The sequence below is a fragment of the Danio aesculapii genome, chromosome 13, assembly GCF_903798145.1.
Source record: "Danio aesculapii chromosome 13, fDanAes4.1, whole genome shotgun sequence".
NCBI classification, from domain to species: domain Eukaryota; kingdom Metazoa; phylum Chordata; class Actinopteri; order Cypriniformes; family Danionidae; genus Danio; species Danio aesculapii.
Genome location: NC_079447.1, coordinates 29,297,324 through 29,310,417, shown reverse-complemented (window position 1 = coordinate 29,310,417; position 13,094 = coordinate 29,297,324). Strand labels below are relative to the sequence as shown.

At 36.2% G+C, this 13,094-nt stretch overlaps 1 protein-coding gene across 1 annotated transcript in view; it reads left to right on the top strand.

The window, feature by feature from the left end:
- pcnx2 (pecanex 2) overlaps positions 1 to 13,094 on the top strand; it is a 48,187-nt gene that overhangs the window by 3,783 nt on the left and 31,310 nt on the right. The window contains exons 5-17 of the mRNA XM_056471281.1: positions 1,411 to 2,457; positions 3,572 to 3,713; positions 5,054 to 5,196; positions 5,434 to 5,512; positions 6,437 to 6,572; positions 6,736 to 6,878; positions 8,695 to 8,848; positions 8,935 to 8,967; positions 9,052 to 9,223; positions 9,721 to 9,831; positions 9,929 to 10,020; positions 12,565 to 12,674; positions 12,810 to 12,918. Coding sequence (XP_056327256.1) covers positions 1,411 to 2,457; positions 3,572 to 3,713; positions 5,054 to 5,196; positions 5,434 to 5,512; positions 6,437 to 6,572; positions 6,736 to 6,878; positions 8,695 to 8,848; positions 8,935 to 8,967; positions 9,052 to 9,223; positions 9,721 to 9,831; positions 9,929 to 10,020; positions 12,565 to 12,674; positions 12,810 to 12,918 — 2,471 coding nt within the window. The remainder of the gene's footprint in view (positions 1 to 1,410; positions 2,458 to 3,571; positions 3,714 to 5,053; positions 5,197 to 5,433; positions 5,513 to 6,436; positions 6,573 to 6,735; positions 6,879 to 8,694; positions 8,849 to 8,934; positions 8,968 to 9,051; positions 9,224 to 9,720; positions 9,832 to 9,928; positions 10,021 to 12,564; positions 12,675 to 12,809; positions 12,919 to 13,094) is intronic.

The following is a 13,094-nucleotide window of genomic DNA, read 5'->3' as shown; positions in this document are numbered from 1 at the left end:
TCAGAATAATTTGTTACAGTCAAAACATGTTTGTCATGTATATACAGTATGCATATGCATTTGTTGTTTAATGTAATTTAAAATATACATTAAAATGGTTTGACAAAAAGTCATTGTTTTATCAGGTAATCCGATACAAAAATTGAATTTAAAAAGTTTAACTTATTATTTTTAGTCAGTTTGACTGATGAACGTTGAGATGACTAAAGATTCAACAGCAAAAAAAGGCTGCAAGAATTTATTTACGCCCCAATCGCACGGGGTGTCAGTGTCAATGCTTCCCATTCACTTTGAATGGTTGATGTCAATCGTTCCCGAACTGAATTGTGGGTCCATCTGCTCTGCTTTAGTGGTGTTGCTTGCTGCAGAAGTTGGGAATTTCTCAACTTTTTAAGCACCAACGGAAGCGTCAGCCAATCAGATCGCTTTATGAAAATACCCCAGCTCAGACAGTAGCCGATTGCAGGCTTACTTCATTAGCTGACGCTGCTATGATGATCGCGTCAGCCTCAACTTCAGACATGCCCACCGTCAAGCGTTTGACGCTGAAGCCCTGTGTGAATGCACGGTTAAAGGGCAGCACGGTGGCTCAGTGGTTAGCGCTGTCACCTCAGAGCAAAAAGGTTGCTGGTTCAAGTCCCGGCTGGGCCAGTTGGCATTTCTGTTTGGAGTTTGCTTGTTCTCCCCATGTTGGCGTGGGTTTCCTCCAATTGCCCTGGTTTCCCCCACAGTCCAAAGACATGCGCCATAGGTGGATTGAATAAACTAAATTGTCCATGGTGTATGAGTGTGTATGGGTGTTTCTCAGTTCTACCACAAAGACTTGAGAGGTGGAAAAACTTTATAACATTTATTGAGAATGCATAAAACATTGCAATATCAGTTACTCTCCTTTGCGTATAGTCCTTTGGCCTAAGCCCCGTTGATTATGCAGGTCTCGTGAAGAGCTGGCAAATACTGCCTGAAGATACAAGGCAGGGCAAAGCAAACCCCCAGCGAGAACGGGGCTCAACCTGGTGGTGGGGAGGATGGAGGGACCTTCGGTTACGTCAACTATGATCAGTGAAGGAAATTGTTTAGATTGCTCATTTATATAACTCGCTTGATCATTATTGGCTGAATTGATAATTATGAAGAATCTCTTCCTTTGCTGAAGCTTACATTTCTGGGTTGCGACTGGAAGGACATCTGCTATGTAAAAAATATGCTGGAATAGTTGGCGGTTGATTCCTCTATGGCGATCTCTGAAATAGAGACTAAGCCAAAGGAAAGTGAATGAATAATGTATAGTGAAATAGCACTGCAAGTCTTTGTGTAAGCAGTATTGGTTAACATCATATAGTTAGCATTTTGCATATTTGCAACCCATGTGTCCATCAGTTTAAACAAGCATTATATTGTCATTTCCAGGTCAGAGTGATGTCATCTGTAATGACCGATCTAGACCAGAGGCGGAGGAGCAACTCACCCCAGACGACGATGTGTTCAGTCCCAACACTGACCAGTCTGCTCCTCTCCTTCAGGGAGAGCAGATTCCTTCAGCCCACAGAGACAAAGCTGAGGAAGATCTACCACCTACACCTACCAACGAAGACGACAAACCCCCAACCGACCCCAACAACAACAATACCTCTCTAGAAATCGCAGAAGATGGAGATAGACCCGAGGAAAATTACTGCTCGGATGAAATCGCAGTGGTGCTGGTTGACAACTCGAGTCCCTCGGTCAACCTAGATGAGAGCGATACGGTGAAGATCATCATCACAATGAGCTGTGACCCACAGACCGCAGCCGAGCTGGAGGAGTCTGTCAAACAGAGCATCTTACAGTCAGCCCAGTCCCACCAGGGAGATCCAGACTGTCCTGTCAAAATTCCTGTCATTACTTTTGACTCCCCTCACGAAGCAGAGGAACCCACTGCAGAAGACGATAAGAAAGAAGACACGCCGGTCGGAGGAGACAACTCAGTTCAGGAGAAGTCTGAGCATCAAGACAGTCTTCTCGCCAAAGAGCCCATCAGTTCCGACTCTGCTCAAGAATGTAAAGAAATAGAGAGCAATGAGCAAGAGATGCCCAACATGAGCCCCCTCATGACCAACAACAGCTCTTCGGGCATTGATGTGAACTCCCATCCTGATGAAAGTGACCCACCAGAGCTGAAGTTGGATGCTGACGGATTCTTGCAAATTCCGTCAGCGTACTTGAGATGCACTCAGAGCGGAAGGACACATGCGAGGGGACTCAGTATTGATAGTGGACGAGATGCTGTTCTTATTAGCTACAAAGCGAAAGATAAGCTTGGTACGATGACATCCTCCAAGTCAGACCTTGAAGCCAAGGAGGGACAAATACCCAATGAGTCTAACTTTGTTGAGTTTGTGTCTTTGCTGGAGTCGATCAACAGCATCAGATTTGGAGGAGGAAATGAGGCTGAGGAAGAGACTGAAGAGAGAAATGGTGAGTGAAATATTGGCACTGGCACAGAAATTCTTTTTAATGCTATGGTTATTGGCCCGATAAGATAAATATCAGCCCGATATATGAAATCTTGTCATTTCAAATTATTTTGATCAACTTCAGATATGTGCTGCTCACTATGAGGGTTTTGATGATGTCTATGTAACACATTGCACAGAACAGATGTACACTTCAGGAAAGATTTTGATGAAGGGAATTCAAGATGTCCACAGTGTATTCCACTATAACCAAAATAGGACATCAGAATTGTAAATTATAAATGATTTTAGATTCATATGTTCCTTTGTGGGCTGCGTGGTGGCGCAGTGGCTAGCACGTTCACCTCACAGCAAGAAGGTCGCTGGTTCGAGCCTCTGCTGTGTCCGTTTGGTATTTCTGTGTGGAGTTTGCATGTTTTCCCCGTGTTCGCGTGGGTTTCCTCCGGGTGCTCTGGTTTCCCCCACAAATCCAGAGTGGTTTGTGGTATCAGTAAATTGGGTAGGCTAAATTGTCCATTGTGTATGTGTGTAAATGAGTATGTATGGATGTTTCCCAGCGATGGGTTGCAGCTGGAAGGGCATCCGCTGTGTAAAACATATGCCGGATAAGTTGGCAGTTCATTCTGCTGTGGCGACCCCAGATTAATAAAGGGACTAAGCCGAAAAGAAAATGAATGAATGTTCCTTTGCACCCTTATATAAAAACTATATGATCACATGACCATATTTTCTTTCACAAAAAATGTTACAAAACCATGTGTTCCACACGTAAAGGTAACATGTGAAGCTTAAGTGGTTTTTCTGTCCAGACTTGGGTCATAATTTACTTACCTTCCACTTATTCCAAACCTGATATTTGGAAGAATTTTGGAAATCAGCAACCATTGATATTGTTTCCTACTGTGGATGTCAATGGCTATTCATTTCCAACAACCCAAAAGTATCTTTTGTGTTCAACAGAAGGTCTATCCCTTTAAGGTTTCGAAATAAAATCAGTTGTCCAGTATATTTGTTGACCTTGTTCAGCCGTTGGACAGATTTCTTATGTTGGTGCATCCTTAGTGTGTGCTATTATTATGTATCCTTGATAAAATTTATAATTTAACTCCTTCCAGAACAAAGCATGATGACAGAGAAGGACTCTGATGTGTCAGAATCCACAGGACAACATGAGCGTCTGAATCCCCCAAACAGTCTGGCTACAGATACAATGAAAACCATTCCAGAGACTCGTATTCCCATTGTGTCTCCAGAAAGGTATGTACTGTGTCATCTGCAACACAGGTTCGATGTGAAAACGTACCCCCTTATACATTTCTGGAGAGCGCGAAATATGTAGCCAGAGTTACGTTACATTTCATCTTTAAAAGGAATGCTACAGGGCAGGATGATGCCATTGATGGCTTCGGTTTCTTTTCGCTCTACCAGCTCACTGCTTACCTCAGTGTAGCCAGCTTACCTCAGTGTGTTACCAATTTGCCCAGTAGCTCGCCATGTACATTGGTGGACTTGAGATGCAGAGAAGAGTTGACCGCAACAACGAGGTTCAAGTCTGGCGAAGAACGGTTCCAGAAAAGCAGGTGAAACAAAAGGCAAAAAGTAAAATAAACAAGTAAATAAAACGTGAGAACGTGGTAAGATCTGAACACATTGTAAAAATCAGGCGAGGGGTTTTCTTTTTCTTGATTGCTTTTGAAAACACTGTCGGTTGGGTTTAGAGAAGGGGGTGATCGGATCAATCGGTGCTTTTGAAAATACTGTCAGTTGGGTTTAGGGAAGGGGGTATGAGGGGTCAGTCGGTCAGTCGGTCAGTCAGTCAGTCAGTCAGTCAGTCAGTCAGTCAACAGCAGCCTCTGGTGGATATATGCGAGAACAGCAGATGCGATTGGCACTCGCGAGAGAAATTTGAGATCTGAAAAAGCATACACAGCGGTCTCTGGTGGATTTGAGAAAACAAAAACTGCAAAAAATGTACCTCCTGGGACGTATTTCGCGATCTCCTGAAATGTATATTGGTGTACGTATCAATAATGTGCCTGGGTTTCCCATCCGGCAACTGTAAAAGTTATACAGACGGAAAAGTCTTTTCTTTTTTAATTTAGAAAGAAATATTAGTTTGAAATACATGAGCAGTGGTATACACTAAGTTGACATCCAGTATCAAAAATCTCAATACCAATATAAACAAATAACTAAAATGACAGCGATGAGACAACAGCTGTTCAAAAACATCTGATAATTGCAATGTGGGTGTTTTCATGAGCTCGCAATTGTAACAATCCAGTCAAATAAAGCCAAGTCATGTTTATTTATGTGTTGCAGCACTTTATACAGTCGATTTAAAGCAAGCAGTATATACAGGAGGTGAGAAGGTGTGAAAAACTGTCCATGTTTGCTTTCAATTAGAATGACACTTTACAGTAAATTATAATTGGTGGTTCATTCCGATGGGGTGACCCCTGATTAATAAAGGGACTAAGCCAAAAAGAAAATGAATGAATGAATGAATTAGACTTTTGTTTATAGTATGTTTTTACTAACAGACGTCTGAACTCAAAGGTATACATTTTAGGGTTAATTTTCTCTGTGACCCACAGTCCACAGACGGATAAAGACAGAGACCCGGATTATGACTCTCTGCCCTCACAAACATCTCAATCGGAAAGCTCTATGCTTCAGGTCATCTGTAGACCAGAGGCGACATCCAAAGAGGAAGCTTACACTTTTCACACTGTTCACAGTGAGTATATAAAAAACTATATTATTAATTGCATTATGTGCAATTTTATGTACAGTAGTCAACATTCGATGTGAATCAAACATTTTTTTTAAAACTGCCCTAGGACAAGAATGGGTGTTGTTCAATAGTTTTAGAAGAACCTTGATGAAAGGTGATAATCCACTTCAAATGTTGACTACTGTATATCTGGTGTTGGTGCATGTGGAGCTGGGCTTTTAACATGTAGAATATTTACAGGAGAGAGACCTCGGAAACTGTACAATGAAAGAGCTCTAAACTTACCCCTTGGTGCCGAGCTCATCACTGGCAACATATGGTACAGTATCTTCTCTATATCTCTCTTTTACAACCACATCAATTAAAGGTATCACCTTCCCTCCCATAAAAAAAAAAAAAAAATCTGTCATCATTTGCTCCCTCTCACTTTTTTCAGACCTATGATAGTTTCTTGCTTCTGTTAAACACAAAAGAAAATATTCTGAAGAATCTTGAAAACCAGTAACCACTTTTTTTATTGTGGAAATAAGTGGGGACCGGTTACCAGTATTCTTCAAAATATTTTCTTTTGTGAACAACAGAATAAAAGAAACTCATAAAGGTTTAGAACTACTTGAGATTGAGTAAATTGTGAGTTACATTTTTATTTTTGGGTTAACTATCCTTTTCATGTTTAATCAAAATAAAGTATATCGTGCTGTTCTAAAGTCTTCATACAATTGGTTGGCATCCATCCAAGGCCAAAAACACTTTCAATTACTCATAATATACATTGCAGATTCACCTATTTTTCAGTAATGATCAGTAATGATGGTGTCAGATTTACTACATCAATTCAAGTCAGAGTCCTCATCCTTTGAAAGCGCCTGCAAAATGCATTTGCTTCAACAACACAGGAAACAGCATCTTCTCAAGATGTTGACAACTCTTCCAGGCTTCAAAAACAATGTTTGACAGTCAGAGCAGCCAGTGAAGACCGCATACTGGCATTGAGCACATTAAGCTACAAACTTAGGAAAATTGAAATAACAGACAACTATTTTATGGAATCTGTTCTTTCTTTTAAGAGATAATAACTTCAACTATACATATTGACCTTTGGATTGATCTTAGAATTGTTGCAGATCTTTATCATTCACAAACAGAAAGAGTTTATATCCAGTGTTAAATCAATATCCTGAAAAGCATAATAGGAGGCACTTTAAATACAAAAACAGCTATTATGTTACCATCTCTCCATTAGCGATCTGCTCTCCACATCCTCAAACTCTGAGTGCCAGGACGGGTTGGCGGGAGGGCCTTCTGAATGCCCGTTTCAGCGCCGAATCCTGCCAACTCGCCGACTCCGGCCCAGGAGAACCCATCCGGAAATCTTCCAGGTGTACATTCCCTCTTCCCACACATTAAGCTGGCTCTGAACACAACACAACAGACAAAACAACATAGTGGAATTGTTGTGTCTGCTAAAATGCATATCTTGAAAAAAAAACTGTCAGAAATTATAATTCACCATTAAAGAGTTTAAATATGTCTCATGCACAGGAGGAAGATTCTTTAGATGATTCGTCCGAAACATCAACCCAGGAGAAACCCTCAAGGAAATTATATTACAAATTAAAGGTTTTCCCTGGGAAATGGGTGAACATATTGTACGATCGATTAACCTTGATGGCACTATTAGACAGGTGAGTTTCATGATGAGGCTTTAGTTTAGTTGATTTTGATTGATTTTATTGTTTTATTGAATTTGAGTTTAAGTCATTGTCAAGAATCATCTAAAGATTAATGTTTTTTTTTTTTTTTGCCAACTGTTCTATTACTAATTATTTTGTTTCTAATATATACAGTATTTTCAACAATGTTCTATGTTTATAAAAATAATCCAATCTTCTAACACTATCACTTTCTAATCTAATTTCTATATTTTCCCTTTTATAAAAAAAAAGAATTTATATATATATATATATATATATATATATATATATATATATATATATATATATATATATATATTTTTTTTTTTTTTTATTAATTAATTAATTAATTTTTTATTTATTTATATTTTTTATTAAATAAAATACAATTCCTTTAGTTAAGTGTAAACCATTTTATTAACTGTTCTATTACTAATTATTTTGTTTCTAATATATACAGTATTTTCAACAATGTTCTATGTCTATAAAAATACTCCAATCTTCTAACACTATCACTTTCTAATCTAATTTCTATATTTTCCTTTTATAAAAAAAAGAAATTATATATATATATATATATATATATATATATATATATATATATATATATATATATATATATATATATATATTTTTTTTTTTTTTTTTTTATTTATTTATTTATTTATTTTTTTATTTATATTTTTTATTAAATAAAATACAATTCCTTTAGTTAAGTGTAAACCATTTTATTTTATACATTGAGCTGATCTCCGGGACTGATGGAAGCACTTTTAGCTTAGCTTAGTTAGTAAAATCATTGAATCAGATTAGAAAGATTAGAGAGTTAATTGAGAGAAAATTGATAAATTAATAATACTCTTCAAAAAGTAATAAGGCAACGTGGGACCAAAACCGTTTTGTGTAACTGCAACTGAAAAATAAATGAAGAATTTTTTTTAGCTGCATTTGACAAAAACAACAAAAGGGTGAAAAACCTTCCTTCAACTTACTAATAAAATCATTGCATGGATAATATCTATGTAATATTTTAAAATGAGTTTCTTTTACTTTATTAGGAATTATGTATTCTATTTTATCGGATCAGATTTTTCGGGAAAAAATAAATGAAGGGTATGCTTGTTTCCATTTAACCATTGCTATTAGGAGAACACTTTTATTTGACGTTAGGATTTTCCTAATATAATTGTTATTCAATTTTTTATCCACAATAGAAAGGCCCTTAACAGTACGGAAGAGAATCAGATACATGGTTATACATCTTTGCGGTTTTAATAAGGTGAAGTAATTTTGGGGAGATACAATGAACAAATTTTTTGTATTCTTTGAAAGTAATTCAAAACCAATAGTGCCATGGTTGCATTGTGCCTGCTTCAGCCATGGTACGACAGCAAAGTTTATTCTACTTGATTCGAGAATGAGAATATAGTTCCTGACCATAGCTGCCTAGAAAATTGCAATTTTTCATTTTCCGTCAACTTTAGTACATGATGTAACTACAGAAGAGTCAAGCTTTAAATAGAAATATTATTGAAACTAGATGCTAATGGTCTAATCTGATTCAATGATCTATGCTAAGCTATGTTAAAAGAGCTCCTGCCAGACCCGAAGATTACCTGAATTGATTAATAAATATGTGGACTGTTCCTTTAATATAAATCTAATACACTTTTATCTATTCGTCTTTTTTATTTGAACCTCTCTGTCTCTCTTTCTTTATAATTCATAAACTGCATCAGACTAAATTATAAAAAAAAACCCTTTTTAAATCGAAACAGAAACATAAAGATGCATAATGTATTTGCAGGAACACGGATATGACTGAAAACATGGTGGCCGTATTTTTAGCATTCTTGGTGGCTTTTCTGGGGTTTGTGCTTCTGAATGAGGGCTGCTTTAAAGACATCTGGGTCTTTCAGTTCTGCCTGGTCATTGCTAGCTGCCAATATTCCTTGCTGAAGGTACAGAGTTCTTCACTTTATAGCCAATCTTTGCTGAAAATGAATCTACTGCTAAGCTGCCAGCTAAAGCCTCTTATGTTTTATAGAGTGTTCAGCCAGATGCAGCTTCACCTGTTCATGTGAGTTTCCTACAGAAGCATTCACAGCAGTTTGATGTCATTATTGTGGATTAATAAATACAAATGTGTTTCTTTCTCTTTCAGGGCCATAATCAAATTGTCATCTACAGTCGTGCTGCATATTTCTGTATCTTCTGTGGCCTTATTTGGATTTTGGAGATAGTGTTGAGGACCCCAGACCTCCCGGTGTCCACTTTCTATGGCATAACAATAGTAACATCAGATGCCCTACAATACACGCAAGACATTTTAGTCGGTAGGTGTTTTAAACTTGGATTTAAAGTGCCCCTAATATGCTATTTCAATGGTTCCTAATTTTGTTTTCTTGGTCTCAGTTGGTTAACATCTATCAAAGTTCAAAAAGATTTTGTCATAACACACAGTTCATTTCAATATGATCATGTTTTGCTACTGAAATGATCTGAAACAGTTCATTCAAGGATTCAATCTCTCTACACCCCTCCTTTCTGAGCCTACTGTGTTCTGATTGGTCAGATTACACTGTGAAACTTCGTAGAACAGCTACAAGTGTGGAATAAAATAAGAGACTACTTAAAGTTATTAGCACTTATCTGGATTTTTCATCATTATGTATGCTTTTTGAATAAAATGTTCATTTGTTTTAGCTGTATATTACAAATTACACCAAATATTAGACCCAAAAAAGCATAAAGGGCCACTTTAAAACAACAAGATGTATTTTTTTTTTTTTGCAAATGTGACAATAATGTGATGTTTATCTGATCTTTTCAGGGTTTACATACTGCTTTCCAGTAACCTTTCTTCTTGGTCTCTTTCCTCAAATCAACACCTTTGTTATATATTTTTTAGAACAAATTGATATGCACTTTTTTGGAGGTACAGGTTTGTGTCCATGTTAAATTCTTATTGAATTTTATCCTCTCAAAAAGAAAATATTAGTACATTTTGAATGAAACTAATGTTTTTGTTTTCTGCTTAGCTGCAACTGGGCTCCCGTCTGCGGTTTACTGCATAGTGCGCAGTCTTACAGCACTATCTTTACTCTATGGATTTTGTCTTGGAGCGTTGAAGGTAAGATCTGTTGGGAATGGGAAATGCATTTTTAATAACAACATGCATCTAATGTACTGGACTAAAATGCAGTATATCCAAAGAAAACGAGCAGATCTAAAGTAGAATATTAAATTATACTTTATATACAGTGCTCAGCATATACCTTACTCAGCATATACAAGTACACCCCTCACAAATCTATCTTTTAAAGAGCCCCTATTATGCATTAAAAAAGGTTATATTTTGGTTTTGGGGGTGACAGGCTGATGTGCATGCAAGGTCAAAAAAAACCTTCATTGTCTTATAATGTGCATTTATTTTTACCTAATTATCCCAACGACTTTCATATGATTCGTTCAGCGATTCATTTGTTCCCAAACCCCTCCTTATCGTGATGCTGATCTGCGCTGATTGGTCCGATGACACAGTCTATTGCGATTGGTCGACTGCGTTCAGTGTGAGACAGAGAGAAATGCCCACCACGGCTTCTCAACAGTTTTGAAGTAGTCAGAGTGCAGAGTATATCATACCTGCCAACAGTCTCCCATATTTCAGATCCATCTCCCACCACCCTCCCGTTTTGTTATTTAACCCTGGAAAACTCCAACATCTTCGGGACATGATTTTACGATGATCTGCTACAGTGTTTGTCTTCTTTTTCTTTCTACAGTGTTTGGGGGCGGGGGGTTTCAATTTTCAATTATCTGCGTGTGCAACAAATAGGTGGAGCTTGAGTTCCGTATCAACGTCACACCAACACGGCTAAAGATTCGTTACCAAGACGATTCATTTGAACCACTCTGAGTTGACTCTTTTATAGATTAATCAATAGTTTTAGACACAGCACACTTTCAGATTTAAGCCTGGATATTTCACTTCACTTAGAGGTGTGTTACACACTGCATGGAAGGTCATTTTCAAAAACCCATAATAGGGACTTAATTCATATATTTAATAGGAAGCTACACAATATTATATTTGCACATATACATTAGATTAGTCAGTACTGAAGCCAAATCTGGAGCTAATCTAAAAAAAATAACGATAACGGTCCAAAAACTAGTACACCCAAATTGATATGTTATAGAAAAATATTAAATACAAATTTAAAAAATTGTAAAAATCAAGAGAAGCAAAACAAATTGAAAAATTTTGTTGACATTTTGTAGTTTGTCTTTTTTTTTTTTTTGCATTATTTTGCTTGGATTTAATTGTATTATCTTTCAATTTCTAAATATGTTTAGAGACTAAAATATTATTTTAAAAAATATATCTGTCTCGTTTTTTAAATGGGGTGTACTCAATTATGCTCAGCACTATATTTAAAAGCAAGACACTGCATATGACCACAGTAAACTAATATTTAGCACCATACTTTCCTATTTAATTACATTAAGAATTGTAAAATTTTTTACTACAAGTTTTGTGAAATGTTAAAATATGCAAATGAGGCATTATTTAATGGGAATTTGTTTTTATCACTCCATGATTAAGGAAATATTGCAAAATGCAAGAAAAAAAATTCACAATTGTTTGTGGAATAAAATGTTGTATATATAATAAAAGAAACTTCAGAATAGAGATTTGTGACCCTGAAGCACAACACCACTCGTGTTTGATGAGTATATTTTTGCCAATGTTTCATATTTAGTAAAATTCCAACCATAAATATCAAAACTCATTTTTTGTAATAAGCATTAATAAGAACTTTATTTTCACAATGTTAAAGGCAATTTTCTCAGTATTTTAACATTTTTTGAAATCCTCAAATTCCAGATTTCCAAACAGATGTATTGAAATAGAAACATTGGCCTGTCTTAACAAACCATACATCAATGGAATGACTATTTATTTCTTATTACTTTCAGATTAAGTAAAAATCTCAATAAAAAAAAAAGACACTGTTGTGGTCCATGGTCACATATCAATAAATCTTTGAAGTTTGGATTATGTACAGTGAATACTAAAGTGGAGATTTAAGAAATAATGATTTAAAACATAATGTCTTAATGCAACACAACATCCAGTTGAGGTCAGAATTATTAGACCCCCTGAACCCCCCAATTTCTGTTTAACGGAGAGATTTTTTTCAACACATTTCTAAACATAATAGTTTTAATAACTCTCTAATAACTGATTTATTTTATCTTTGCCATGATGACAGTAAATAATAATTGACTAGATATTTTTCAAGACACTTAAACAGCTTAAAGTGACATTTAAAGGCTTAACTAGGTTAATTAGGTTAAGTAGGCAAGTTATTGTATGACGATGGTTTGTTCTGTAGACTATCAAAAAAATATATAGCTTAAAGGGGCTAATAATTTTGAGCTTAAAATGGTTTTAAAAAAATTTAAAACTGCTTTTATTCTAGCTGAAATAAAACAAGTAAGACTTTTTCCAGAAGAAAAAATATTATCAGACATACTGTGAAACTTTCCTTGCTCTGTTAAACATCATTTGGGAAATATTTAAAAAAGAAGAAAAAAATTCAAAGGGGGCTAATAATTCTGACTTCAACTTTTAGATGTGTAATGGTAATATTTGATATCTTGTGTGCAGGAGCCTTGGGATGAACAGCACATTCCAGCTCTTTTCTCTGGCTTCTGTGCTCTGCTAGTGGTCGTCTCCTATCATCTTAGCCGGCAAAGCAGTGATCCATCAGTGTTATTGTAAGAACATTGTGCACTTTTCATGGATCATTTATTTTTGAACATCTGTCATACAGTAGCTTTAAGCACTAGAAGAAAATTCACACCAATGCTCAGAACCGAACACTGTTTGTAAGCACATTGTTTTTGTCTCAGCTCATTGATTAAGTCCAAGCTGATGCCTTCACTTGGCCATGGTGAAGAAGAAGAGGAGGAATCAGCTGAAAACACAGACCCTCTTCCAGAGAAACTAAGAGGCTCGGTGGTGGGTGCCTTTCATTTAATTAGTGGATATTCAGATACACTATTTTTTATTTTGTCCGAGCTTTTGTCAGAGAGATCAGATTTATTTGGTATTTTTCCAAAAAAAAAGTTTGAGGCTGCATTTATTTGATTAAAAAATCAATGAAACATTAATATTGTAAAATATTATAACAAATT